The sequence below is a fragment of the Mesoplodon densirostris genome, chromosome 11, assembly GCF_025265405.1.
Source record: "Mesoplodon densirostris isolate mMesDen1 chromosome 11, mMesDen1 primary haplotype, whole genome shotgun sequence".
NCBI lineage: Eukaryota > Metazoa > Chordata > Mammalia > Artiodactyla > Ziphiidae > Mesoplodon > Mesoplodon densirostris.
The window spans coordinates 51,397,902-51,424,843 of NC_082671.1; the positions used below are offsets into that span (position 1 = coordinate 51,397,902).

At 55.9% G+C, this 26,942-nt stretch overlaps 2 protein-coding genes and 1 pseudogene across 8 annotated transcripts in view; 2 read left to right on the forward strand and 1 right to left on the reverse strand.

Moving 5' to 3' along the window:
- Positions 1-4,932, forward strand: part of HDAC7 (histone deacetylase 7) — a 36,283-nt gene extending 31,351 nt beyond the window's left edge. For all 7 annotated transcript variants that reach the window (XM_060113231.1, XM_060113228.1, XM_060113232.1 and 4 more), the window contains 5 exons: positions 870-988; positions 1,632-1,765; positions 2,084-2,168; positions 3,402-3,540; positions 3,713-4,932. In XM_060113231.1, the coding sequence (XP_059969214.1) occupies positions 870-988; positions 1,632-1,765; positions 2,084-2,168; positions 3,402-3,540; positions 3,713-3,758 (523 nt within the window). In that variant the 3' untranslated portion in view covers positions 3,759-4,932. The remainder of the gene's footprint in view (positions 1-869; positions 989-1,631; positions 1,766-2,083; positions 2,169-3,401; positions 3,541-3,712) is intronic.
- A 912-nt stretch (positions 4,933-5,844) lies between these two features.
- SLC48A1 (solute carrier family 48 member 1) lies at positions 5,845-13,718 on the reverse strand. Its single transcript, XM_060113236.1, has 3 exons — positions 13,439-13,718; positions 7,725-7,892; positions 5,845-7,093 (listed from the first exon to the last, which is right to left on the reverse strand). Exons 1-3 carry the CDS (start codon positions 13,572-13,574, stop codon positions 6,957-6,959), a joined length of 441 nt encoding a protein of 146 aa, XP_059969219.1. The 5' UTR covers positions 13,575-13,718; the 3' UTR covers positions 5,845-6,956.
- A 1,391-nt stretch (positions 13,719-15,109) lies between these two features.
- Positions 15,110-15,575, forward strand: LOC132499290 (RNA guanine-N7 methyltransferase-activating subunit-like protein; annotated as a pseudogene).
- The last annotated feature ends 11,367 nt before the right edge of the window (positions 15,576-26,942 follow it).

Below are 26,942 nucleotides of genomic sequence, written 5' to 3' on the forward strand. Positions count from 1 at the left end.
GTGAGCAGCTCTGCACAGGAACTGAGAAACTTAGATTGTGGAGAAAGAGGGAGAGCAAGCAGGTGATGTCCGTATTGGGGGAGTTGCTTCAGAAGGGCCATTCTAGAAGAGGGACTTTGCTCAGGATCCCTTGTATCTTTCACTCTGAGAGTTCCTATACTCCATTTGGAAAAAGAGAACCCTGGAAGTAGGTCTCCATATACTTTCCTAGAGTGTTCTCGATGAGAGCTAATTCTGTAGGAGCCCTGGGCTGGGGTTCCTGGCCTCGGTGTGCCCAGAGCCCGGGGCCTTGAAGGACACCAAAATAGACCCCAGAGTTGGGTGAGGGATGGAGGGAGGCAGCTGTGAGGGGCCAGCAGGGGCAGAGGGTGAGGATGGATCTGGTGGCCCAGGGCCTCAGAGGGAGACTGTCGCCCTGGTCAGCTCTTAGGTGGCGAGTGGTGAGGTGTGGCCACCTCAGCCCTAAGTGGCTGGCAGCTAAGTGCTGAGTGTTTCCAGTGTTTCCCTGAGGCTTAGTGACCTGCCCCTTCCTGAGGCCCTGCCCACCGCACCCCCCCAAACATGCACAAAGACACGCACACACCCACTCCTCTTTCATTCCCTCAGGTGCCCCATCCTTGGCTCCTTCCTGCCTCTCGCCAGTTAAGCGCCCCGGGTGGCTGAGTCCTTAGGCTGTACCAGGGACGTGGGTGGCCAGCCAAGGTCAAGGAAGTCAGAGGCATCTGCTCATCCTGCTGGGAGAGTGGGTGTCTAGGAGTCCTAAGAGCAGGGTGCCCCCAGTAAAGTTGGTGGGAGAGGGCTGGCGGGGCCCTTGGCCTCTGCCCCTGGCAGCCCTGCACAGCGTGGTGAGCCCCCTTCTGCTCACACAGGATAGTCGTGATGCCCATCGCCCGGGAGTTCTCTCCGGACCTGGTCCTGGTGTCAGCTGGGTTTGATGCTGCCGAGGGTCACCCACCCCCGCTGGGTGGCTACCATGTTTCCGCCAAATGTAAGGAGGGCCCAACCCAGGGGGCAGGTATAGGGAGTGAAGGCTAGGCCGGGAGGGGCGGCACTGCCCAAGGCTAGGGGGAGGTGGCAGCAGCTGGCCCAGGGCCGTGCGCGTGACGAGTGGGGTTTGCCCCACAGCCCAGGGCCCCAGCACAGACCAGGTCAGTTCGCTGTGGGAGGCCTAAGTCACACCCAGGGGGCTTAAGTCCCATAGGCTGGAAGCCCAGTCACAGGACTCCTCCCACCCCAACTGTGTCCTTCCCAGGCTGGGCTGGCAGCTTCTCCTGGGGGGTGGAGCGGGAAGGAGCAGTGTTCTCAGAACACAGGGAGCCCACTCAGCCCACTGGGCCATGGGGCCTGGAGGACAGAGAGGAATATGGTGTGTCTTAGTGAAAAAGACATGGGCTGGAGTCCAGGCCCTGGGTTCCGGTCCTAGCCCTGCCCTTCACCTCTCTGAGCCTTCAGTGAGGCACACTAATAGGATTTACAGGGGATTCCATGTGAAAGCACTTGGGAAAGTAGAGATCTATGCATCTGAGTCACTCTTTCTAAGGGAGGAACCAAGCAGGGAAATACCAGAGGTAGAGAGGGCCCACCTCTCCTCCACCGCTGCCCCTCCTAACCCTCCTCACGCAACCATCTAGGTTTTGGGTACATGACGCAGCAGTTGATGAGCTTGGCGGGAGGTGCAGTGGTGCTGGCCTTGGAGGGTGGCCATGATCTCACAGCCATCTGTGATGCCTCTGAGGCCTGTGTGGCTGCTCTTCTAGGCAACAAGGTGAGGTGCCTGCCCCTGATCCGTCCATCGGTGGGGCAGGGCGTCCAGCTCTCCCAGGAGTGCCCCAGGGAGCAGGTAGACAGGGCGCCTCCCTGAGGGCATGCAGATGGGCGGGGTGGGGGTGGCCCGGCCTGGAATGAGGGGAGCGGCGTGGATGCCTCTTGCCCAGGTCAGGCGTAGGGCCAGCGTCCCCTGCCCTAGGTAGAGCTGGGAGCACATGCCTATTTGCGCTTGGAAAGCGGGGGCCCGGGGGTGGGAGAGAGCTGGGCCTGGGGGTCCCTGAGAGATGGGTGACTGATGTACTCTTCTCTTCTGGAGGTGGACCCCCTCTCAGAAGAAGGCTGGAAACAGAAACCCAACCTCAATGCCATCCGCTCTCTGGAAGCTGTGATCCGGGTGCACAGTGAGTGTGGAGGGAGGACCCCACTGACCCCAGGCTTGGGAGGAACTTGGGGCTCTGCTGTCCCCAGTGACCAGGGCCCCAGGTCTTCCAACACCAGCCAGGCCAGGGGTGCTGCTGCTCTGGAGTAGGCTTCCTATAAAGTACCCCACGATAATGGGAGGCAGCGCCCCACCCCCCGACCATGAGTGGATACCCTCGGAGCCCTCCAGATGGACCCAGGCGGGACCAGCAGGCAGTGGGGACCAGGCAGGACTGGCCTCCCATCCCCAGCTGCTGCCCTAGGCCAGGGCCCTGCCCACAGCAACACTCAGGCCTTGTTTGTGGAAGTGCTGGTTCCCACCCTGATCCTCAAACCTGGCCGCAGGGTCTTAGGAGCTCTGCCTGCTTTGGGGGCTGAGTCTTAGATTAACTCCACATTTGGAAAGCACTTCAAATTTTCAGCTTCAGCTCAGCATCTGTGGAGCTCTTTATGTAAAGACCCGTGATCTATGCCAGGGATACAAAAATGAACAAAATAGATTTCCCACATCCGGGCTCAGTAGGGGTGTTGTACATGACAGTGAAGCTGCTGCTGGTACTTGGTATGGAGCCCTCCTACTGGGCCAGGCTCTGGGCCGGGCGTGTTCCGTGGACATTCTTTCTTGCCACAGCAGGCAGGACAGTCGTGTCGATGGTCTAGATGGGGCGGTGGGAGCCCAGGGCAGTAAGTGGCTTGCCAACAGCCAGACAGAGTGGCCGCGGTGTTGGTCACCTCTCCCGGCACTGTGTCCTTCTGGCCTCCCATGCCTGTGCTGGGCTGAGTGTTGCCAGGGGGCTACGTGTGAGGGGGACCAGCAGGCCGGGGCTCAGGGCTCCGTGAAGTCACCATGACACAGACCCCATCTAGGGGAAGGGAGGCCCTAATGGGGCACTTAGGAACCCCACACCCACGGGAATGGGTTAGCGGTGGCCTTTCAGTCAAAGGGGTGTGGGACTGGCTTGGACCTCTGCGAGGGCCCCTCACTGCCATGCTGAATCCGCACTGCTCACCCTGTCAGGGCTTCGGGGGCCGAGTCAGGGAGGGTGTTGCGTTGAGGGTGGAGGCAGGTGAGAGCTGACCCTACACCGAGGACGCGTCCGCTACTCCTGGGCCCTGGGCCTGAGACATGCAGCTTCAGGATCAGTCTAGGATGCGTGGTGGGCAGGTGGAAGGCCTTGTGCCCCCAGCCCTTTCTGACTCGGCTTCTTACCCAGGTGAATACTGGGGCTGCATGCAGCGCCTGGCCTCCTGTCCAGACTCCTGGGTGCCCAGGGTGCCCGGGGCCGATGCAGAAGAAGTGGAGGCAGTAACTGCTCTGGCATCCCTCTCCGTGGGCATCCTTACGGAAGAGCGGTAATGCCAGACCCCGGGCTCACAGCCCCTCCACCCCCTCGGACCCTCCCAACCTGCGGAGCCCAGGCCCCAGCCCAGCCACCGCGGCTTTCTCGGGCTTCCTGGTAAGCTGGGCTCAGGCCTTTCCTGCAGCCCCTGGCTCTTCAGCAGCAACCCCCTTTCCCTCCCCCAGGACCTCAGAGCAGCTGGTGGAGGAGGAAGAACCCATGAATCTTTAGGCTACAGGACGGATCTGCCCCCCGCCGCGCCCCACCCCGCCCTGCCCTTCGGACCTGGTTCTCTTCCAACCTCTGGCAACAGTACCCGTTCCCGGGGTCTTCAGAGATCCTTCGGGCAGGTAGTCGGGGCCAGAGAACAGCCTCTTGACAGTCACCCCAAGGAGCCTGGGAAGGCCCCTGGGTCTAGCATAGGGACCAAAGAAGACCCTGACAGGAGGCCGGCTGCGTAGCCAGCCGGGCCCCAGCAGGGCTCTCCCCGAAGCACAGTCTACCCCTCTGGGGTCTGGGCCCCTCGCTGGGCCCCCGATCCTCAGGCCTGCACAGAGGAGGACTGGCACAGCCGGGCCCGCTCACAACCACTATTCCCGGTTCTGTAGACCCCCGACTTTGCACACAGCCCCAGGCTCCACACAGAAATGTGAACTTGGCCTCCGCCAGGGTGGCCCTTCCTAGGCTCTGGGTGGGGGAGGGTGGGTAGCAGGAGCAAAGGGGTCCCATGTCCCTGCGTGCAGGGGGAGTCCCTCCTCTCCTGCTTCCTCAGATGACTCTGGAAGCTTCCTCCCCACCACTGGGCAGTGAAACACAGCTCCCTCTGAGACCAGTCATCGGCAGGCCTCCCATCTGGTCCCCGCCCCTGCCAGAGGCCACCTGCGTCAACCATCTCAGGGCTCTGGTGGGGCAGACAGGTGCTCCTGGAGTTCTTTGCTTCCTGATCCAATGGTGCCAAGCCCTTCATCTCCCCTCGGAAGCACAGCATGACCCCCAGGGACCCCTCAGTAGTCACCACCCCCCTCCGTGAGCCTTCTCTTTCTGGGGTCTCCCCCACCCCAGCTGACTCCTGCCCTACATAGGACTAGCTTGGCTGAGGGGAAAGGGGGTGGGAGAGTGAATGGAAGACATGGGGGAGGGGAGGCTGCCCTGGCAAAGACTTCGAGGCTTCTGGGGTCCAGGCCTGGGGCCAAGAAGGAAAGTATTTGTGTGTGTGTGTGTGTATGTGTGTGTGTGTGTGTGTGAGAGAGAGAGAGACAGTAAGAGGAGGGTTTGTATGTGTGTGCTCATGAGTGTGTCTTCCTGAGTACCACCATACCCTGTGTATGTATGCATGTTTTTGTAAAAAAGAAAAAAAAATGGAAAAAAATCTGAACAATAAATGTTTTATTTGCTTTAAATAAAAGGGCCTCTGGGGTTTGAGGGGTGGGCAGCGGGCCTACAGCTACACAGCACAGCCTGTGCCTGATTCATTGTGGAAGAGAAGGGACAGGTTGGGCCGTGGGGCAGCCGCCCTCCAGCTCCTTGGCCTTCTGTGGCCGCTGCCTTGCAGGAAGAACCCATTCTGAACACACCCTGGCTGCCCCCGCCTGCCCCACCTCTGGGTAGTGAAGAGGCGGCAGCTCTGGGCTGAGTCCATAGACAGAGGGCCCGTTAGGGCGTGGGGGACATGGATGCCTGCAGACCCGGCTCGCTAAGGCTCCCCTAAAGAGTCCTGAATCAGACCTACCTGGGTTCAAGTCCCAGCTGGGAGCTCAGGTAAGTCCCGTCACCTCCTGGGGCCTCTGTTTATCAGTTAAAGGCTCCCGAAATAGACACTGTTTGGTTCCTTCCTGCTCTAATGTACCATGACTTCTTAAGCATCTACTGAGCCTAGAAGAGACCGGGTGAGACGACAGGCCTGGGCGAGCTCATCCAGTGGCGCCTGTCTTTATGGTTCCAAGGCAGCCAGGCTTCTTCAGCCAGCAGAAGGAGCGGCCTCATCACCTCCGACCTGGCCCCAAGCCCTCACAGCCTGGAGAATACCAAGGGAAGCACGTCCATCCCCTTCCCATCTGTCCTGGCCTCTTGGGGCGATAGACCCTCAATCCCACAGATGTTGCTGAGACTGTGCCCGGGGGCATCCTCGCCCTGGCTGGGGTGTTTGCTGAGGGGGCTGGAGAAAGAGACCTGAACTGTGGGTTCCCCCATGCCAAGTGGGACCAGAGGGAGAGGGTCCCCTCTGAGCTAAGGAAATGGCTTAATGAGATGACTGGAGACCCCCATTCCCACCCACCGCTCCCATAGTCCACCCCATAAGAAAGCACCAGAGGCTAGCTGATACAAACGGCTGCTGTATTTCTGCTAAAGTGACAGTGACACAGATAAGGCAAAGAGCTGAGGGGCAGGACACATCAGGTGGGAAAGGGGTAGACCGTGCAAAATGACAACCTAAAAGAAAAAGATGGATGGAGCCCCTTCCCTTCCGAGTTGGGTGAGCCCTTGGGCCAGTGTATAGGCAGTAAAGCAGACTTTGTCCTTGAGAAGGGAGATTTTAAAAGAGAAAAGCTCTAGGTGAAGGGCAGGGGCAGGAGCGGGGGAGGCATCTCGGGGCCAGGGGCAGTCTGGGTGCCATGAGGGGCGGGCATGAGACGGCCGAGTGGAAATGTTGGGCTGGAGGTGCCTGGCACAGGTTTGAGGGTTCCTTCTAGCCCACCCCGTGCTGCCCCCTTCCCCAAAGCCCTTCGGGGGGCAGGAGCACCTTCCCCAAGACCCTTTGTCTGGCCTTACTTGGGGCGTCCTGCTCTGGGGGGTGTGGTGAGGGGGAGGATGGCTCCAGCATACTCATGGGAGCCACCTCTCCGGGGAACAGGGTGGGTGGGAAGAGGGACACTGAACTCCCCTCAGGTCCCCAGGCCTTGGGAAAAGAGAAGCAAATGTCACCATCCCTGGGACCAGTGAGTTCAGCTACCTGACTCTTGGGGGACAACAAGATGGGGGTGCCGGGGTAAGGGGTTGAGAAGTCTCTACTAGAGATCCCTCACCTGACCTGACCTGCCCAGGGTCTCACCCTGCCTGAGGGAGCGTGTCTAGGGCTGCGGGACCCCTGCCCCCAGGCGCAGGTCAAGGCCCCACTGCCCTACCCCTTGCCTGTTGCCCTGGCCCTACTTAGAAAGATTGCCCACTGAGTGCTAAGAAAACAGATCCACTTGAAAAGGTCTAAAGCTGCCCCCCAGTCAGGCTGATGAGCAAGATGGCAGGACCGCTTTCCACGGCACCCAGGGTTCCCCCAAAGGGGACAGGACAGCTCCGGGGAGACCACCGTCCTCCTGCTGTATATTTTCTGCCTCGGTTCTGGGGTTCCCAGGGGGTGTACAGGCCCGCCCGATGTCTCAGAGGCTGAGTCCAGGTCCTGAGGACCACCAGGGTGCGGAGACCTCATCGCTCAGCTCAGAAATCGCTGAGGATGCTGATGTCGGCAAAGTCAGCCCGGTAGCGGTGGGCATAGAGGCTGAGCAGGAAGGCCCACTTGAAGGAAATGAAGCTCCACACACAGGAGAGGTAGTAGCTGTTGGGGTCTGTGAGGCCTGCAGGGAAGAGGAACCCAACCGTGACTTGAGAGGACCTTGCCCTTGACCCTAGCCACCATGCCACAAGCCCCGGGCCATCCTTCCCCACAACCTCCAACAGAGGCTGAACTGAGCCAATGGAGAGATCAGGTGTGATAGAGGTTTTAGAGCACTCAGAGTTTGCAGGCAGGAAGCAGTGGGGATGAGAGAAGGTCAGGGTTGGCTAATCACAGGGCTGTATCATCCGCTCTGCTGCTGTGACACTGACCCTAGGCCACTGCCTTCCAATCTGCTTCAGCATCAGAGGGGGCAGGAAGAGCCTTTGGCTTCTTGCAGACTGCAGCCACCAGGCGGCGCTCCCATCCCAGAGCTCCGCTGGAGGCTAAAAAGGGCGGCTAACCACACACTCCTCGGTGCTGAATGCAGCACACACTTCCCACGCGTTTCATTGATCCCTTCCAACCCAGGGGCGGGGGTGGGGGCCGTCCATTCTCCCCACTTTTACAACGAGGAAACTCGCGCACAGGGAGGTTAAGTGGTTTGTGCAGTCCCTTGGACGTAAGTGTTGAACCCAGGACTGGAATCCCGGGCCTCCTGAGTGCTCCACCCACCTGGCCCTCCCACGCCCTCCCTTTGCGGAGGCCCTTACTCTGGTGTCCAGTGATGGCCAGCACAAGGAAGGTGCAGAAAGTGGCGACAGAGACGGCCGAGAAGAGGACGCCCACGAAGAAGAAGCCGCGCAGCCCCTTGAGCCACGTCCTCCAGTAATCCTGCATGTACATCACGTGCGTCACCAGGACCCACAGCGCTAGCACACCTGCCGGGAGAGACGGCTCAGGCAGCGCCCCTCTTCTCACCTGCCGACCCCCCAGAGCCCTGCAGGTCCCCCAGGCCAGGCTCTTCGCATAATAACAGTACTGTTGGCCTTTTCACTCTCCCAGTAAAGTGGAGTTTGCTGGAGGCCACCCGGCCTGTGATATGAAGAGGACATGAATGCAAAAGCAGCTAGGAGAATCTGGCTGCCTTTTACTAAGCCACACATTAAAGAGATCTGCAAAAAATATAAAACTATGTCATTCTTCTCCCTAATTTTTTTTGTTTTGGAAAACCCGAATATTTCTTACAAAAAAATGTTACTTATGTTAACACAATGTTATTTTTAATATTACTTTAAAATGCTTAGAACTGTTCTCAGTTTTAATTTCTAATACAGTACACATCGATAGATATAACCCACATAATCAAAATTTCCTTGGGGTCTCACCACTTTTTAAAGAGTGTAAAGGGGTCCTAAGGTCAGAAAGTTTGAGGACTGCTGCAGCCCAGCCTGCTTTCCGGGGACTCCCCACTACCCACCCTGCGGGCCACAGATGTGGGAAGCATTCCTCCCACCCTGATACTCTTGCTCCCCCAGTCTTCAGAGGCCACCACCGTAACGCTGCAAGGCCTGTGGCTGAGCTCCTGGCAGTGGGGCTCTTCCCAAATTCCATGTATTGGTTTTATGGGATGGGGAGGCCCAGTGGTTAAAACTCCCAGGGCCACCCAGTGCCCAAGTGGCCTTCTTCTTGCTCTTGGCCAAACTCCATTTTATTAATTTCCTTTTTAGGCCGCACCGTGTGGCATGCGGAGTCTAAGTTCCCTGACCAGGGATCAACCCGTGCTCCCTGAAGTGGAAGCACAGAGTCTTAACCACTGGACCGCCAGGGAAGTCCCCTGCCAGACTCCAATTTTACTAACTCGTTTGCTGAAAGGGCAGGCCAGATGCCCCCAGCCGGTCCTGGGCCTGCCCTCTGGGCCTGGCCGGGCAGTTCCCCTACGATGCCAGCTGCCGCTCAGCCAATACAATGAATGCCCTCTGTGCCGGGCCGTGCCTGCCGCCGCAGCCCAGAGTGGAGCAAATATCAGTTCCATTGGCAAGGGTCCAGGGCAGGGCCGCAGGGTCCCGACAAGGGAGGAATAAGGGACGAGGTAGAGCCAGCTGCAAGCTGTCCACCTGTGTGTAGACTGCTGGATCCTAGGAGTCGGGAGGCCCTTCAAAAAGTGAGCCGCACACGCTGCACGCAGAGGAGCACGGGAAGGCTGGGGAGAGTGGTCAGCTCTGGCAAGGGAGAGAAGGAAGAGAAGGTGACAGGGAGATCGGGGTGGGAGAGTGCTCTGACTGAATCTGTGATATTTTATTTTTTAGGCTGAATGGTAAGAATGAGGGAGTTCACTAAGTTGCCTATCCTCTTTTACTTGCCTGCAATATTTCATAATTTTTTTTAAGTTGAGGGAAAATAAAAAGGCAGGGGGGAATGTCATCACAGATCTCTGCTCTGAATACCAGCTCAGAAGCTGTCACAATTCAGGCAGCCTGGCAAGGGCCAGAAAACCACGAGACTGCCAGCCAGGAAACCTGGGCCTGGCACTGCTGTGGGGCTCGTGACTCTCAGAGCCTCGGTGCTTCCACATCTGAAAGTGGGGGAGCCCAAAGGTCCCGCCAGCCTGGAAACGGTGACCCAGGGTTCCCTGCTAGTGAGGACTCAGCTCTGCCAACACCTGCCGCTTCCCTTCCCACGCTGTTTGACCCACAGTCTCCCAGCTCTGCCCTATGCCCACCCTCAGCCTTCCTCGGGGGTTGGGGGCCTGGAACATGGGTCCCTCCAGCCCTGGGGTCAGGGTGAGGCAAGACAAGCTTGTCTCCATCCCTGCCTAGGCAGGAAGCGGGAGCAGGCCAGAGGTGGACAGAATCACAACCCCCCGGCTTCAGCTTAACGTCTTCCGTGATCTGGATGGATGGTATGCTAGCCACCTTTTCCAGAAGTCTTTCCCAATCCTCTCACGCGGGTCCTAAGTGTTCACTGGGGGAGCTGTTTGGTTTCTTAAAGGGCCCGTGGAAGGAAGCGTATTGTCACTGAGCACATCCAAGGAGCCGTCAGAGGGGTACCTTTGCGACCGCTCCACTTGCCCTCTATCTGCTCACTATGCCACGGAGGGGCTGAGGTAGATGGCTCTCAGATGCTTTACCACTCAAAGATTCTAGAAGCCAGCTTAAGGGAAAAATAAGGTCAGAGCAATTTCCCCGTGACTCAGCAATTTCTGGGTTAGGAAATGTTGAAATAGGGGCCCGTGTGATACCCTCTCTTAGTCCACTGGCCACGCTCCAGTGGTGCCCCCAGAACACCCACACACACACATACATCCACGTACCAAAAAGGGCTGAGCAGGAGGAAGAGGAAGATGACCATTTTGGGTGCGCCGGGCCCCAGCTCTCTGTTAATAAGCAGACGCATCCTGCCCCACCTCTCACTTGCCCTGCACACAGGCCTGGCCTCCAGATAAACACAAGCCACATCTGGAAGCAGGCCCGTCCCCACCGGCCCTGGCTCCCGCCTCTGTCCTTAGAAGAGGGATCTCCCCCAGGGATCTCCCATCCAGGGTGTCAGTGAAGGAGCACAAGCCCCCCACCCCCAACCCCAGTCCCTCCCACACCTCAGCCCTGCTCACTTCCCTGGGACACTCTGGACTCCAGGAAGCCTGGTCTGCATAACTCAGGGCAGAATGGACAGTTTCCCAGGCCCACCTGGATGCATGTCCACACCAGACCTCACCCCTCGCTCCACCCCACCTGCTTCAAGGAGCAGGGCTCTGCTTGGTGGCTTGGGGCTCAGAGCTGACAGGCCCAGGACAAGGAAGGTACATAGGTGGTCAGTGAAAGTACCCCCAGCAGCTGGGTTGGAGGTGAGGGGCCAGGAGCCCAGGGGAGCTCATAGGGAAACACAGACAAGTGAGCCACTGGACCCGGGCCCTACTCTCTTCCTACACCCCTGCCCTCCACCCCTGCTCCTCTCTCGCTCACAGCTCATGGGGAAGAACACAGAGCTGGTCAGACTCCTCGGCAACTTTTCTATTCTTATTCTTTCCTCGGTCTACTAGACCTAGAGCAAGTCTTTTTCCCAAGCGTTCCCATAGCAAAACTATTTCTTCCGCCTCTCCTCCAAGCCAGTTCTTCCCAGACGCACACCAGGATGGGAGAGACTGAGTCTCTACCCATGAACGTTTTTCCCAGGGCTCCAGGAAATCAACAGCCCCCAGCAGCCCTGCCTGGCACACAGGGGAAGGAGCATGCTGGGGCTGCCCTCTGGTGACTCAGCAGTTTCTGGAAAATGCCAAGTCAGAAGCGAGGTACTCACAAATCTGCTGATGCTTCATCCCCAAAAGAGGAAGAGGCTGACTGGCTGCAGACCCTCTGAGCACCCATGCAGGGCGGAGAGGGTGTGTGGCCCTGGCAACCCTCCCCCACCTGCCACACTGCCACCACCACCGTCACCAGGCAGCTTTGGTTCTGCGATGGCTGTCAGGGAGGTGCCAGGGCCCTGCTGTAGCTGGTCGCTGCCCTATAGCACCTCTTGCTGTAGGAAGTTCCACAGCTGGCCTGCCTCAGAGGCCAAGGGAGATCTGCAGGGAGGGAGAGAGGGCAAGGCTCAGGTCAGAGGGAAACCCTGGGACTCCCTGGAGCTGCCCCACCCCGCGACAGGCAGCTGAAAGATGCATGATTCGGGGAGAGGACATACAGCTGTAGCATTCCAGACCTGAACGGGGTCTCACACAACACCCCTGTCAGCGGAATCTCCTTCCATTCCTTACAGATGAGGAAACTGAGGCCCAGGAGGCATCGATGTGCCCACGGTCACACAGCTCGGTGGGGCTCACTCCACCAGGCCAGACTCCGACACACCCAGCTCTGATCCCAGGGGCAGCCCTCCCTCCTCACCCCCAACCAGACCCCTCATCTCAAGTCTCATCAGGGCAACCCCTGGGCCTCGCCTGAAGAGGCACACCACCTTCCTGAGGGGAAAGCAGCAGGCCGACAGGAAATAGGAAAACGCTGCAAGAACAAGAGACCCATGAGGAACATGGAGGGCGGCGGGGTGCAGCGGGGAAAGGAGCCAGGCGTCTGCAGATAACTGAGCAGAGGTGGGCAGGCTGGCCCGCCGGGTGGAACCACAGGTGGGGCATCTAGGCAGGCATGAGAGCAGCCCAGCCGGGCAACCACGTGCCCTTCCTCGGAGAACCAAAGTGCTCCACTTGGCATTGCTTAGGCTGTGGTTATCCACACCCCTCTTATAGGGCAGAAGCCCCACCTCCCATCCCTTCTTGACCCAGGTGTGGCACTCAGTGAGCTTTGGGGCAATGAGCAAATCTAGTTATTTTTAGCTAGTCCATTTAGGGCTCTTTTGGCAGTGGAGTTTAATTATGGAGTAAGATCATCCTGTGCAAAACTATGAACCTTACATGTACTTTTTTCCCAAAGTGCTTTCCCCACACATATAATTTCATGTAGCTGTGTAACCCTAGGTAAGCTATTTATTTACACGAAGCCTCAGTTTAAGCCTGACCTGTAAAATGGACCCAATAATAATGCCTACTTCCTAGGACTAATGTAAGGATTAAATGAGATGATGGAAGCAGTTTGCTTAACACAGTGCCTGACACATAGAAAGCATTAAAAAAAAAAAAAAAGTTAGCAAGTAGAAATAATATGCTTCGTCTTCACATCAATTCTACAACACAGAGAGGTTAACAACATGCCCAAAGGTGCACAGCGAGCACAGAGCACTGGTAAGCACCGGACCTCCACCAGCGCACTGACGTTCTCAACTCCGGTACAAGCCTTCTCTGGCCTCCTTGAGGCACAGAAAGGGCGGTCGGCGGGGCTTAGCCGACCTTGGCCCAGGAGCCACAGCAGAAGAGTGGCAAAGAGACACCAACGTGGTGGGAAAAAAAAGTCCAGTTTCCATCAGATCCCTAGCGCGGTCCTCCGGGGCTCCGCTGAGGACTCCGCTGGCGACTCCGTTGGCGGTGGACTCCACCCTGTTAGGAGGCACATGGGCTTCCCCGGGAACCCCCAGCCCTCCTTTCCACTTACTTCTTCTCTGCCCTCACCCAGTCCCCAGGGAAGGGGCGCGGATCCCCCAGCACAAGTGTGTGTGTGTGTGAAGACCGCCGGGTCTTCACACCTGGCCCGCGAAGGAGGTGGCGAGAGCAGCGGGCGTGCAGGGAGGACGCTGTTACTGGGCCCAGGGTGGAGGGCGGACGGGCTAATCCGGGGGCGGCGGGGCTGGTGCAAATGGCACATGTGGGACGTCGGCACCTCGGGCGAGCATTGAGTCCCCGAGGCCCCCCGAGGATGCCCAGGAGCCCGGGCCCGCGCGGGGCCTGCTCTGCCCACGGCCAGTTTTGGGTAAACACCCCACCCGCTCCCCCGGGAAGCGCCGCCCGCGAGGAGCCTGCGGAGCAGCCGCCAGCTCCTCCACGCAGCCGCGCGCCCGCGTCCGCGCGGCCGGAGCCGGGACCCAGCGACCCCCGCGCGCCCCGGGGTACCTGCGAGCCCCCCCATGGCCGCGGTCCCTGGCTGTCTGTAGACCACCGTCCAGACAAGGAAGATGGAGAAGCCGGCCACGGAGCTGAGGCCGGAATAGGCGGCGCGGAGGCCGAGCTGCAGGCGGGACGGGGCCATGGGGCTGCGGGCGCCGGGCGCGGAAGGCGAGCGTAGCCGACGGTCACAGGTGCAGGGCCCGGAGCGGGAGCCGGGAGCCGGGAGCCGGGAGCCGGGAGCCGGGAGCCGGGGGCCGGGGGCCGAGCCGTAGCCGCCGGCCGCCCGCGCTCCGCCCCCGGCCCGCCCCCTGCGCAGCCGGCACAGCGCCCTCCCCGGCCGGAGGCCGCCCGCGCCCGGAACCACAGTGGAGGGCGCGTCCTGGGCTTGGCCTTGAGTCCTCGGGCCCCTGATCATTTGGGGATGCCGCCTAAAAAGGCAGGTTCCGGGGTTCGTCCTCTGAACTACAGGATATTTGGTCCCTAGCGGGGCCCGGAAATGTACGGGTGTACAAGCCAGCTGCCGTGATTACTTTTAAAATTTATCACGTTCTCCTTTAAAATTTAAGATGTAAATTTCTCGTTAAAAATCAAGATATAAAAATTAAGATATATGAAAGTACACAGTGAGTATGATTCCTTCCGCCCCTATCTATCCATCAGGTTCCCTCCTCAGGGATTAAGCGATTCTCAGAAGATTCTTCTCACGGAACCTCCGCCCCATCATCTTCTAACGTCAAACACCTCACCCTCAAGGACAGTTCCCTTCTCCTTTAATATCCGCAAGCCTCATCCTCCCACCCCAAATCTACCAAACATCACTCCCATCAGAATCAGACAATTCTAGGGTAGAGACTGGAATCTATAGCAGGTGTACACTGAGCTCCCCCTGTGGGCCCAGTGCCACGCTGGGAGCCGGCAGGGAAAATCAAAAACACAACACACGGAGCCTTCAAACACTTATAATCTAGTTGGGGAGGCCCCTCACATACTGGCACAAAATAAGTAGCCAACATACCTTGTATTTATTTCTTTTCACTGCTGTAACAAAGTACCACAGATCTAGTGGCTTCAAACAACACACATTTATTATCCTACAGTTCTGTAGGTAGGTGTCCAGAAAAGGAACTCAGAGGGCTGAAATCTAGGGGATGGCAGGGCTGCCTTCCTTTTGGAGGCTCGAGGGGAAAATCTGTTTGCTTGCCTTTTCCAGCTTCTAGAGCTGCCCACATCCCCTGACTCCTGAATGTCTTCCTTCATCTTCAAAGCAAACGATCACACCCCTCGGACCTCTGCTTCTGTCATTACATCATCTCCTTTTCTCTTGCTAATTCTGCTGCCTCCTTCTTTTCCCTTATAAGGACCCTTATGATTAAGAACCTGGATAATCCAAAATAATTTCCCCATCTCAAGATGCTTAACTTAATCACATCAGCAAAATCCTTTTTGCCATGTAAAGTGACGTATTCACAAATTCTGGGGATCAGGACATTGACATCTTGGGGGGCCGTTATTCTGCTATCACATCTCTCTGGAATGTAATCTCCATGAGTAGCGATGGTGCCTCTTTCCTTCACACCAACACGTAGAACAGTTCACAGCACATAGTAGCCCTTTAGTAAACATTTGTCGAATAGATGAATGTGAGTGAATGAAGGTAAGAATTAAATATCAGTCTTCTGGGTCGGAGATCTAAACAATCTAAACATTAAACGGTACAGATGCCTCAAATCCCTGGGAATTTCAGAATGACTGACACTTCTGAAGCTGTTCCAAATTTTGAAGAGATGTTTGCCAGTAGATTCACAGAAGATGACAAATAGTACCAGGAATACCTGAAACGCCCTCCTGAGTCCCCTCCAATTGTTGAGGAATGGAATAGCAGAGCTGGTGGGAACCAAAGAAATAGAGGCAATCGGTTGCAAGATAACAGACAGTTTAGAAGTAGGGATAGCAGACGGGGGTGGCCAAGTGACAATCCATCCAATCAGTGGCATGGGCGATCCTGGGGTAACAATTACCCGCAGCACAGACAAGAACCTTACTACCCCCATCAATATGGACGCTATGGTTACAACCAACGGCCTCCCTATGGCTACTACTGATAGAAATGTCAGCGGCTTTTAATAAAACCATTTACTCTGTTAACATGAAAAAAAAAAGAATTAAGTAACAGTAAAGGGGATCATACACAAGAAATCTAGGCAGGACATGATTAATTGCCAAGCGAGCAATGTAAACCACATTTGCCTCACTTCAGAATAGTCTGGGGGGCTTCTTTTTTTTAAAAAAAAAAAGACCCCCAGACTCCATCCCTGACTTATTAAATTTGAATCTTGGGAGTACATATATTTTTTTAATGAGAAGTGATTTTAATGAGGTGAGCTCGGCATCCAGCCCTCCTTTGGGAGCCACTGATGGAGAGAGTTAGTGCTGGCTGTTCAGAGGAGGGGGTGAGCCCTGTGGTCCAGAGTGCACCGCCACGGATGGTTCCAGAGCTGGCTGGCAGGGATAACAGTCCTCCACGCAGTGGGAGCAGCCTGTGTGACAGCCCAGAAGAAAGAAATAACATGGCAGGTTCGGGAAACTGTAAGTAGTTTGTGGTCTGTGGGTGGAGTGATGGATTTTGAGGTTGGAAATGTTCTGAACATAAAGGGCCTTGCTTGCTCTGCTGAGAAGGCTTTCCCCTGTCTCTGTGCAGCCAGGGGAGGGAAGTAACAGTTTTGTGTTTTAGAAATGTGGCCAGGGTAATAATGTGAGGGTGAACTTCCTTGGAAAGGACTAGAAAGCAGAGAGGTCATTCGGACAAATTCTTCACCTCCCTGTGCTTTGGGTACTCCGTCTGTAAAATGGGGACAGGGGACAGCTGTGATGTCTACTTCAACGTGTTAGGATGAAGAGGCAGTGCTTAGAAGAGTGGCAAGGATGTAGCAGGTGCTTAATAAATGTCGGCAAGTATGGTTAGTAGCAGCAGAAAGGTTGCCACATGAGGAGAGCCTGAAAGGTGGTTCAGGCTGAGGCAGTGAGCATGGGGAAGAGGGGACTGATTCAAGAAATATTTAAGCTATTTGAACCTTAAGGTCAGGTAGCAATTAACTAGCTGGGCAGACAGAAAGGAGGAGAGCAAAAATATTTATTATGAGTGCACATGTCGGGAGTATTGGAGAGGAGTTAACAAACTCGTTACACTGGAGAGTGAGGCTGTGCAAGAAAATAACGAGAGAGAATTATGTAACAGTAGCTTGGGCCCAGGATGTAGGTTAAGAGCAGGCTGACACTTTTTCTTAAATGTGGAAGCAGTATGGAGCTGTTGAAGGATTTCATTTCATCTCAGATGGGATCACCACTTACTGTGTGACCTGGGCAGGTTTCCCCAAACTCAGGAGAGCTTTCTGCCAAGAAGAAAATATTCTATATCTGCCCTCTCCAGAATGGCAGCTACTAGTCCCATGTGGCTGTTGAGTATTTGATATGTGCCTAGTATGACTGAAGAACTGAATTTTTAATTGATTTTAATTTAAATAGCCACACGTGGCTAGTGGCTACCATATTTGACAGCACAGGAACTTCTCGGAACCCCTGTCACTCCATCTGTGTAGTGGGAATGATGATACATCATTGGCTTGTTAGAGCAATTGAGAGATATTGAGATACTGCAGTTAAAGCACTCAACACGGTAATTTGACAAATTATTATCACTGTTGTTGAAATTGTTGTTATTATTGAACAGGGCTAGCCTGACATAAGCCATGCCTTAAGAAGATTATTTGGTATCCAAGTTGGATTTGATGGGAAAAGAAAATTGTAGAAGAGGAAGCGTTCACAAGGCTATTTCTGTGGTGAGATGTGGGATAATTAAGATCTTATCTGGAGAAAGGCCATGAGAAGGGAAAGCATGGGAGGGTTATGAAGCTGCAAAGCACACTGGTGTGCACCACGCATGCTCTTCTCCCCACAGCAGCTTCCTTTCCAAGGTGCTTTCAAAGAGTGCACTCCCATCCCAACCCAAGACAGACACCACTGCCCAGCCCCCCCATCCCCAAGAGAGATAGCCATTCTCCCTGACTGTGACAGAGACCACCAGTGTTCACCATTAGCATCCTTCTTCTGGCACATGACCTACTAAATAGGAACTTTGAACACTTCCCAGCTTCCTTGCAGTTAAACTGATGCCATGAGAGCGAGTTCTGAGCAATGGAATCAAAGCAGAAACAATGTGTGCCATTTCCAGGCTGGACCCATACAATCTCCCATGCAGCCCTCATTCCTTCTTCCCATTCTGTGATGATTTTAGAGGCCACATGTTGAAGACAGCTGCGCCACATGATGGAAAGAGCCTGGGACCCTTGAATGAATGAATGAACAGAACTACCCACTCCATTCCCCAAACCTGCATCGGACTGTAATATGAATGAAAAATACACCCTTTTCTTCGTGCTAAGCCACTGAGATTTCGGGGTCATTACAGCTAACCTCATTACCCTAATACACCATCCCTCATTCCATTTCAGGTCATGTAAACGTCTCTTATATGGATAACCTGTCTGAACTACCAATCCCTCCGAAGTCACTTTTAAATTGGGCCCCACCAGTATTAAGACAGACTCCTAACTCCCACCCACAGACATCTTGTCTCCTAAGACATTTCTTTCTCATTCCCCCAAAGCAGGCACATTCCAGACATAGATCTCCTCCCACAATACTACATCAAGGATACCCCTACCGAGCTATATGGCAGTTCATTGAGTTTCTTGCATGTGTGAGGGCTTCCTCCTCTCTGCTTCTTAATCCCCACACAGAGGGACCTCTGATGTCCTTTGGGGTATATCCTTGTTTACTGTAGCTCCAGCCCCAAACCTAGGCACCACTTGGTCCTCTCCTTCTTTTACCCCCATGTGCAATTCATTAGCAGGTACGGTTGGGTCTGCCCTGTCCTTTCTCCCCAAGACACTGCTTAGTCCAGGCACCATCATCACCACCTCCCCACTTGCAGCAGCTCCCTACGTGGTCATCCTCTGCTCGTTCTTTCCCCTCCAACCCACTCTCCAGCCAGCAGCTGGAATAGTCTTTTAAAAATAACAACCAGGGCTCCCCTGGTGGCGCAGTGGTTGAGAGTCCGCCTGCCGATGCAGGGGACACAGGTTCGTGCCCCGGTCCGGGAAGATCCCACATGCCGCGGAGCGGCTGGGCCCGTGAGCCGTGGCCGCTGAGCCTGCACGTCCGGAGCCTGTGCTCCGCAGCGGGAGAGGCCACAACAGTGAGAGGCCTGCGTACCGCAAAAACAAAAACAAAAACAAAAACAAAAACAAAAAACCAACCAGAACATGGCACTCCCCTGCTTAAATCCCTCTAATAGCTTCCATAGCAATTGGGGTAAATAAATCAGTTGCCAACTCCAACTAGTCTCACCTCTGCTCATTTCACTTCAGGCACACTGGCTTTCTTTCTGTTTCTTGAATGTGCCAAGCTTGTTCCTGCCACGGGGTCTTGGTAACTTTGTGCCTGGAAAGTTCTCCTCTGAGTGCTCATAAGATTCATAAGGCTTGCTCATCATTCAAGCCTCAGGTCACATGTTACTTCCTCAGAAAGGCAATCCTGTCCTTCCTCTCTAAAGTACAGTCCCCTACTCTGTCTTACATCTTGTGATAAGTGATATCACTATGTGAAATTGTCTTGTGTATTTGTTTATCCTTTCCAGCTCCACCCTTGCCATCCCATTGGAATATAACCTCCATGAGGGCAGGGGGGCTTTACCTGTTAGGGACCAACTCCTCTCAGTTTGCCTAGGACTGTCCTGGTTTTACCAACACACGTCCAACATTCCAGGAAACCCCTGAGTCTAGGGAAAACTCTGATGGTTAGTCACCCTATTGCCTGCCTTGATCACTTCTGTATCCCCAGTACCTAGTCTAATGCCAGGGGCTTAGGTAGGAACTCAATAAATATCTGTGCAATAAATAAAGGCAAGAATGGCTGGCTGTCCATAAAGAATTCTTTGATCCTGGCTCTAGGGGGCAGCCTTCTCCAACCTTGTGTCTTGAGACCGAGCTCTGCAAGGTTGGGCTAAAAATCTTATTGGCAAGATTTTCCCCAGAACTTACGTGGTCCCTTTGCTCACCTCCAGCCCTTGTGGAGTTCAAAGCTAAGGACCCTGGTTAAGGCAGCCCCAGGCCGTGCCTGACACGGAGGTGGATCCCCTGGGGCCCAGCCCACCTCAGCTGGTCCTCCTGCAGCTTCGTCTTCCTCTTGAGGTCAGGCTTATAGACCACAGAGCCGAAAGGACTATTCTAGAGAGGAAGAGCAGGTGACTCATTGCAGGGAACAGCTGGCCCCATCATGAGCACCCCAGCTGCCCAGGCTGCAGGAAGCAATCCCGAGTTGAGGACTCAGATCCAGGGGGTCACCTTGGCCATCCCTCCCCCAGCGCTGCTCCCTAGGGCCGTGGCTGCCTTCTGCCCCTAGAAGGGGACATCTTCACCTTTTATGGCTGGAGTGAAACCATTCACCGTCTGGCTTCTCACGGAGACCCCACTTCCTCTGCCTGCCCACTGACAACCTGGAGGTCCACACAGAGGACAGGATGCTGAGTGAGAAGATGCTGAGCGGAAGCAACAGGTCTTTGAGCTCCAGAACCAGATGAGCATCAGAGACAGCCAAGTGTGGAGAGGGAGGGTGTGTGTGTGTGTACGCGTGTTAGCAATCACAGCCGCCGCAGCATTCGGAAGGGCAGCAAGGAGGGGCCCGGGGCCCAGGCCTGCTCACCTCTCCTTGTCCCCTGGTGACTTCCATCTGCTGACCTGAACCCCCAATCACAGGTGCGTCCTCCAATGCGCTCGCTCTTTTCCTTTCCCTTTCGCTGTGGGGTTGTTGTTGGGTGAGGGGAGAGAGAGGGAGAGAGAGAGAAAGAGACAGAGAGAGATAAAGCCAGGAGTTAACCTCTGCATGGACCGGAGCCTGGGGCTGTGGGGAGTGAGCGAATACAAAGGCTGAGGGCAGGAGAGGAGGGCATCAACTCTCCCTAAAGGACAAAGCCCGGCACAGGGATTAGTACATATTTGTCCTTCAGATTTGAGTTTAGGGACTGGATTGATTGAATGAGAAAGTCACCACGGAGGCTTGATCAGTACACACAGATCCCCCATCTAGTCCAGCTGTAAAGGCACCAGGTAAAGTTAAGGGACTGGAAAAGAGATTGACACCTGTGCTTAGTCCAGCGCTTGGGACCCATGAATAGCACCCTAGGGAGGTTTGAGGTGTGAATCTGAGGGCACTTCCTGGAGGAGGGAGAGGATGGGTTAGAGACAGACTGAGGCAGTGCAAGGAACAGAGCGGGGCCAAGAACCAGGTGGAAAGGTAACAGAAGGAAAGGTAGACCTGGGGGAGCCATGAGGAAGGCAGAAGGACCCATGGCAGGAGGGGGGGAGATGAGTTTACCTATTCCACTCAAGAAGCCTATCCTGGGTCTTCCCTGGTGGCGCAGTGGTTAAGAATTCTCCTGCCAATGCAGGGGACACGGGTTCAAGCCCTGGTCCGGGATGATCCCACATGCCATGGAGCAACTAAGCCCGTGTGCCACAACTACTGAGCCTGCGCTCTAGAGCCGTGAGCTACAACTACTGAGCCTGCATGTTGCAGCTACTGAAGCCCGTGTGCCTAGGGCCTGTGCTCCACAACAAGAGAAGCCACCACAATGAGAAGCCCACGCACCAACAAGGAAGAGTAGCCCCCGCAACTAGAGAAAAGCCTGTGCTCAGCAACAAAGACCCGATGCAGCCAAAAATAAAATAAATTAATTAAAAAAGAAAAAAGAAGAAGCATCTCCTGAGGGTCTCTGTACCCACAGCCCTGGCTGTGCTAAGCATGCAGCCTGGATTTCTAATTGCAGTTGTGGTGAGTGCCGGGCGTGTGGTAGAGAAATGGGGCCCTGCAGGAGGAATTGACACAAGCCGGGCTCTGTGAGAGGAGAAGAAGCTGGCAGGGGCACAGCAGTGGCTGCTTTGCCTGGCACCCAGGACCCCAGCCGGCACCGTCAGCTGAGGCCTGGGGGAGACTGGAGATTAAATCAGGATCCAGTCCTCCGTGGAATGAGAGAGGGAATGCTGAGGTGGGCTCCATGCCCGCCCTGCAGCAGGTTTAAGGGGAGTCTGCTGCCCCTCCATTTCTCTGGAGGTAAAGCTCCTAGTTGAGGGGGCTCTGAGGCAGGAGCAGGAAGGACTTCCTGAGGCCTGGGTGGGAAGTCTGAGCCACCGGTGGCTGCCTCTCCATCCTGGAGCCGAGGACTCATCCCAGGAGGGGAAGGAGTGGCCTGCGGCCTTCTCTCTCAGTCAGACCTGCAGACATCACCTCCCTTTTCTGTTTCCCTCTACAGAGCTCATCTTTGCAGCCTCCCCGGCCTTTCGCTGTATCCTCTCTGGAGGGAGGAAACGGGCAGTGGGTCTGGTGCTGAGTCTTTGGAGTGTTCAGCTTCCTCTGGTCCCAGCACTTCCTTAGTGGGATTTGGGGGCAGGATTGGCATCTGCTCTGATGCTAGGAAGGGCCTTCTTTGCATGGCCTGCTTGCCTGGTTACTCAGAGCCTTGCCCTCTCCTCGGCCAGGGCTCTGGATCCACACGGAACCCTCCCTCGGGCTCCTGCAGCTGCCCCTGCCTAAGTCTCTAAAACGTGAGGGCAAAGTGGGTGCAGAGTTCAAGTCCTGAGCAAGGGCTCAGGGAAGATGGGAGCCCCTGAGATGAGGGTCTGGGGAAGGCTGGGGATGTTGGGAGGAGGTAGTGTGGGTAGTGAGCCCCAGGGAGAGGCGGGGGAGTGGTGTGGGTTGACAAGTGTAGACTGGAAGCTCCAACAGGGGCGCAGGTGAGGGAGCCAAGGAGAGGGCTCTGGGCCTGAGGGAAAGTGGTCACGACTGGGCTGGAGCCACCGTTTCAGAGCACTGATTACTCAAGGGCAGATGCAGTGTCTCCTGGGTATGTGGAATACACACACACACACACACACACACACACACACACACACACACACACACTCGAGAAGCAGAAGCTGGAGGGAGAAAGCACCTCCTGAATATTCAAATACCACCAAACTTGCCTGCTAGGCAGGCCTGTTCCCCTCCCTTTAGCACAGCTCCAGACCTGGCCCTGCCTTCTATCCTGCTCTCCCAGCCTCTCCTCACCCTCTGGCTACCGCCATCAGCAACACAGGCCTGTTTGGTGACCGTTTCCTTGTTCCTGTCATGCACGGGTAGCTTGACCACCAGCCAGAAGAATGTGCCTCCAGGAAAGTGTGGGGACCCTGTTCTCGCCTCAGTCAGCTCCCCACTGCTCCCCAGCCCCGTCCCGCCCTCACAGACCTCCCTCCAGCTTGCCCCCCACTTCCCGGAGAAGTAGGAGCCCATCTCTCCTCTGCGTCCCTGCTCTACCACTGTCATAGTGGCTCAAGAGTGACTGGCTGTGACCTGCTGGTCCCAGGAAGGTTTGGCTTGGTGCCCATCAGTGTTCCAGCTCCCTGCCTCAGCCCCCCAGGAATGGGCAGGGGAGGAGATGGGGGAACTGGATTGGAACCATCCTTGGGGCCAGAAGCCTGGACAAGTGCCAGATGACCTTCAACCTTCCAGAGCCGGGAGGTAGAGCCCAGGTGAGGGTACCTGGGCTCTCTTCTCAGTCCCTCTCCATTCGTTGATAAGCCATGGCCAGGGGATCACATCAGGGAAGCTGCAGCAGGCCATGGTACCCAGGCACAGCCCTTATATCCTCTGGCCTCCAAGCTGGCCCTTTTTCGCAGTCCCGCTGGCAGCCTAAGACGTCCTCCAACCTCCCACCCTCCAACCCACCAGCAACCTCAAAGGACAGAGCTGAGGCTCGTAAGCAAGGTTTGCAGCACAGAAGGAGAAAAGATAGGAGACAAGGAAGCAGCCAGGAGGAAGGTGAAACAAACTGTCCGAAAAATGAACTGGGAAAGCAGCCCCTCTCCCTTCTGCCCTGCCCTTGGTACAGGCCCACAGCAGGCCCCAGCTGACTGTCCCACCGACTTCAGCTCATTTCCACCCGGAATCATTAAGCACCTGCTTTATGCCAGACACTGTGCTGGGTATGGAGGCCTGACCAGATTAGTGTGTTAGTGAGCTACCAGAAAATTCCACTAGGCACCGTGGCCCTGGAGCCCAGTATCTGCCCAGTTTTAGATCTCCAGTTTACAGCAGAGTTGCTGGCACTTACACAGTAAATGCCGTTGAAGGAATGAAAGATTCTTGTGGCACTGCCCAGGAAGGACTGAGGAAGGCAAGGTTGAGGGTAGTGATCACCAAGGAGTGATTAAGAGGGTAGGCTCTGCCGTCAGACTGAGTCTGGCATTGCTACTTACTAGCTGTGTGACCTTGGCCAAGTTACTTCACCTCTCTGTTCTTCAGTTCTGTTCCTCACTTGTAGATAGTGATTGTTCTGAGGATTAAAAGATGATGTCTATAAAGTAGTAAACAGAGTACGCTGCACACAGTAAGTGATGGAAGAGACCATCGTTCTGCTAGAGCAGTTTTAGTGGGGATGGGGCATGATGGGTGGATGCAAGAGGTTATCCATTGGTTGAATCAACCAGAATTGGAGGCTGATGGGATGTGGGAGAGGGAGGGAGTGAGGTATCAGGTGCCTTGCTTAGGCAGTGGTGGGGGTCCTGGAGCAGGAAGCTGAGAGAGGCCAGGCGGGAGGAGAGGCAGCTGGGGTGGGAAGGGAGTTTTAGACTCGTGTAGTGTGAAGATTCAGGAAGCTGTGGGCTCCACAAATGTAGAGTTCAGCAAAGAGGCTTCAGTGGGAGGAATACAGCCCAGAGTCACAGCCGGCCAAGAAGCCCTCCTTTCCCATTAACCCTCCTGGACTATTCCCTGGGAGCCTCTGCCGTCCCCTGCCGCCTGCCTGAGGGAGTGAGGCAGGGTTCCATAAGGCTCACGCCCTGGCAGAGAGCTCGTCATGTGGGTGGACGGTGTGAAGAGGCGCTGCTAGTCAGCCTCCATCAGCTGTCTGTCCCTCCCCCTACTTCTGGAGCCTGTGCACCCAAGTGTGAGGGAAATGACTCTGGATGTGGGCTTCTCTCCCTTTGTAGGAGCTGTCAGTATATTTGAGAGGCAGGATTACAGAGTGGTAAAGCACACAGACTCTTAAGTGCTTGGGGAGAATCACTCACTGCTCCACATCTTAGTTGTGGAACCTTGGGTGTGTCAGTTAACCTTTCCATGTCTCCACTTCCTCGTCTGCAAAATTGGGATAACAATAATACCTATCTCATAGGATTGTTGTGATGAATAAATCAGTGAGTGTATCAAGAACATTAACAAGTATAACAAGTTCCAAGAACAGGGCCTGGTGCATGTTAACTATTGTTATCATTTATCTGTCCTAACACAACTTTCAGGCATCTAAAGATAGTCAGAGGAGGGTGGAGGCTGCACCAGGGTATGGCACGATTGTCCCTGTGATGACTCACCATCTGGCTTAAAGTGTCTTCCTCAGACACACTCCCCAAGTCCCCTGCCCCCTCCAGGCCTTAGGCTCCATCAAATGCCCACCGAGCATTCATTTCACAGGCCAGTCCCAACCAGGGATCCTGAGAAGGAAACACCTGCTCCATCATCTGCCTTGGAGGGAGGTGGGGGGCTTTGCCCTCCAGTGACAAGAACGAGACAAGTGGAAGGTCCAATTTGAACGACTTTCTTTGGATCCTTGTACCCTTGACCTTGGCAAGCTACTTGATACCTCTGAGCCTCAGCTTCACCATCTGAAGTGGGAATGACAGTAGTACTACTTCACAGGGTGGTGGCAGAGAGAGAATACCTGTGAGGCACTTGGAACAGTGCCAGGCGCTTACAGGCTACTGTGGCCTGCTGAGAGGGACGCAGATGTCCTGCCTTACCCACTGGCTCCATTTCCACTTGCCCAAAGTAGGGGCAGGATGAATAGGAAAGGGGGGGACCCCTTTCTGACCCGACTGCCAGTCTCTGGAAACTCCCCTGCAAGGACTCCTAGACCAGGTCACTGGCACCAGAGACCTGAAATTTCAACTCACTCCCCCAGCCCCACTCCCTCTCTACTCTCTTCCCCATGGACACCTGTGACCCCAGCCTGTTATCCCTTCAAGCTCTTCTTCCTTCTTCCAAATTCCCCGAACCTGAGTGGATGGGTTTGGTCTGGGGGCCAGATTCATTTTCGGGCTCCCCTCCTTCCCCGAGGGGGTCATTTAAAACCCCACTATCATTTCTCAAAGTGGGAAGCCAGCAGATTGGGGTATTTGTTCAAAGTATAGATTTTCCATTTCATGCCAATAGGACTGAATCTGAATTTGAGGGGATGGAACTTACAATCTGATAAGCTCCTGGAAGGATTTTCAAAGACACATTAAAATTGATTTTAATCACAGTTACCACCCCCCCCCCCAAAGAAAATAATCATCGGTGGAAGAGCAGGGGGCATGGATTGTTAGAGATATGTCTTCCTCTGTCCAGGCAGGCTCAGCAGCAAAGGGAAAGGGACACAGGTGGGGCAAAAAGGGGGTGAGTCCTAGAAAGCCGGGGGCGAGGCGTGCGACTCCTTCCAAAACCCTCGGTGACGCCCTGAGCAGTTAAGGCGCCGGCGCCGGGGGAGCTGCTGTCCCGGAGCCACTGTCTCTCCGCGGACTCAGAAGCAGGAGTGGGGCGAAGAGGGGGCGCTGGGCCAGCAGCGCAGCGGTGGGAACTGAGGCCCAGGGAGGCGATGGCTCTCCACACAGAGCCCGCCTAGGACTCTGGAATCCCGAGCTCGGCCTTCACACGCCGGGGGCGTGGCCTTCTGGCCCCGATCCTCTGGGATCTCAGCCCCACCTCCAGCGCCCACAGTCCCCGAGCGCCGTCCTTCCTCTCCAGCCTCAGTGTCCCCACCCGCGGCGGGTGTCTGTGTGTGCAGGGCGGGGAGAAGGGGGCGGACGGGGTGTGTACATAGAAGCGCGGCGGTGGGAGGCTCGGCAGCGGGATTCCCTGCGGGAAAACGGCCCCATCCCTCCCCCGGCCTGTTCGAGACCCTGAACCGAAACAGGAGGCAGGAGGCCCCCGGCCGGCCGGGAAGCGGCCCCAGCCCGGATTTCCCTCCCGGGTGGGGCCGCAATGACTCACCCCCTTCCCCCTTCCCCCGGTTTCCTTGTTTGCATTTCTCCTCCCGACCACGTGGCGGCCGGTGTAGCGGCCCGCAGCCCCTAGCCCGACACCCCCGCCGCCGCGGCCCCGGCTCGCAACCCAAGGCCGCTCCCGCCCGCCGGGGTTTCTCGAAGCCCGGGCTCCCGCCGGCTCGGCTCACCCTGGGCTCGGGACTCCGCCCTCCGCCCGTGCCCGCCCGCCCCCGCCCCCTTCCCTACTGTAAGGCCTGGCGCGTCCTCCCCGCCCTCCCGGTCCTTCCCGGGAAGGGAAGAGGGCGGGCCGCGCAGGGGGTGTGACAGCTCCCTCCCGAACCAGTGCCAGCTGCAGCCTCGCTTCAGCGCCCGGTGCCAGCTGGCTCTTTCGTCTGGGA

Coding starts and splice junctions, on each gene's coding strand:
- SLC48A1 (XM_060113236.1), bottom strand. CDS start 13,574: ATGGCCCCGTCCCGCCTGCAGCTCGGCCTCCGCGCCGCCTATTCCGGC. Junction 7,893..13,438: donor GGCCATGGGGGGGCTCGCAG/GTACCCCGGGGC, acceptor CTCTCCCGGCAG/GTGTGCTAGCGCTGTGGGTC. Junction 7,094..7,724: donor GGCCATCACTGGACACCAGA/GTAAGGGCCTCC, acceptor TCTTCCCTGCAG/GCCTCACAGACCCCAACAGC.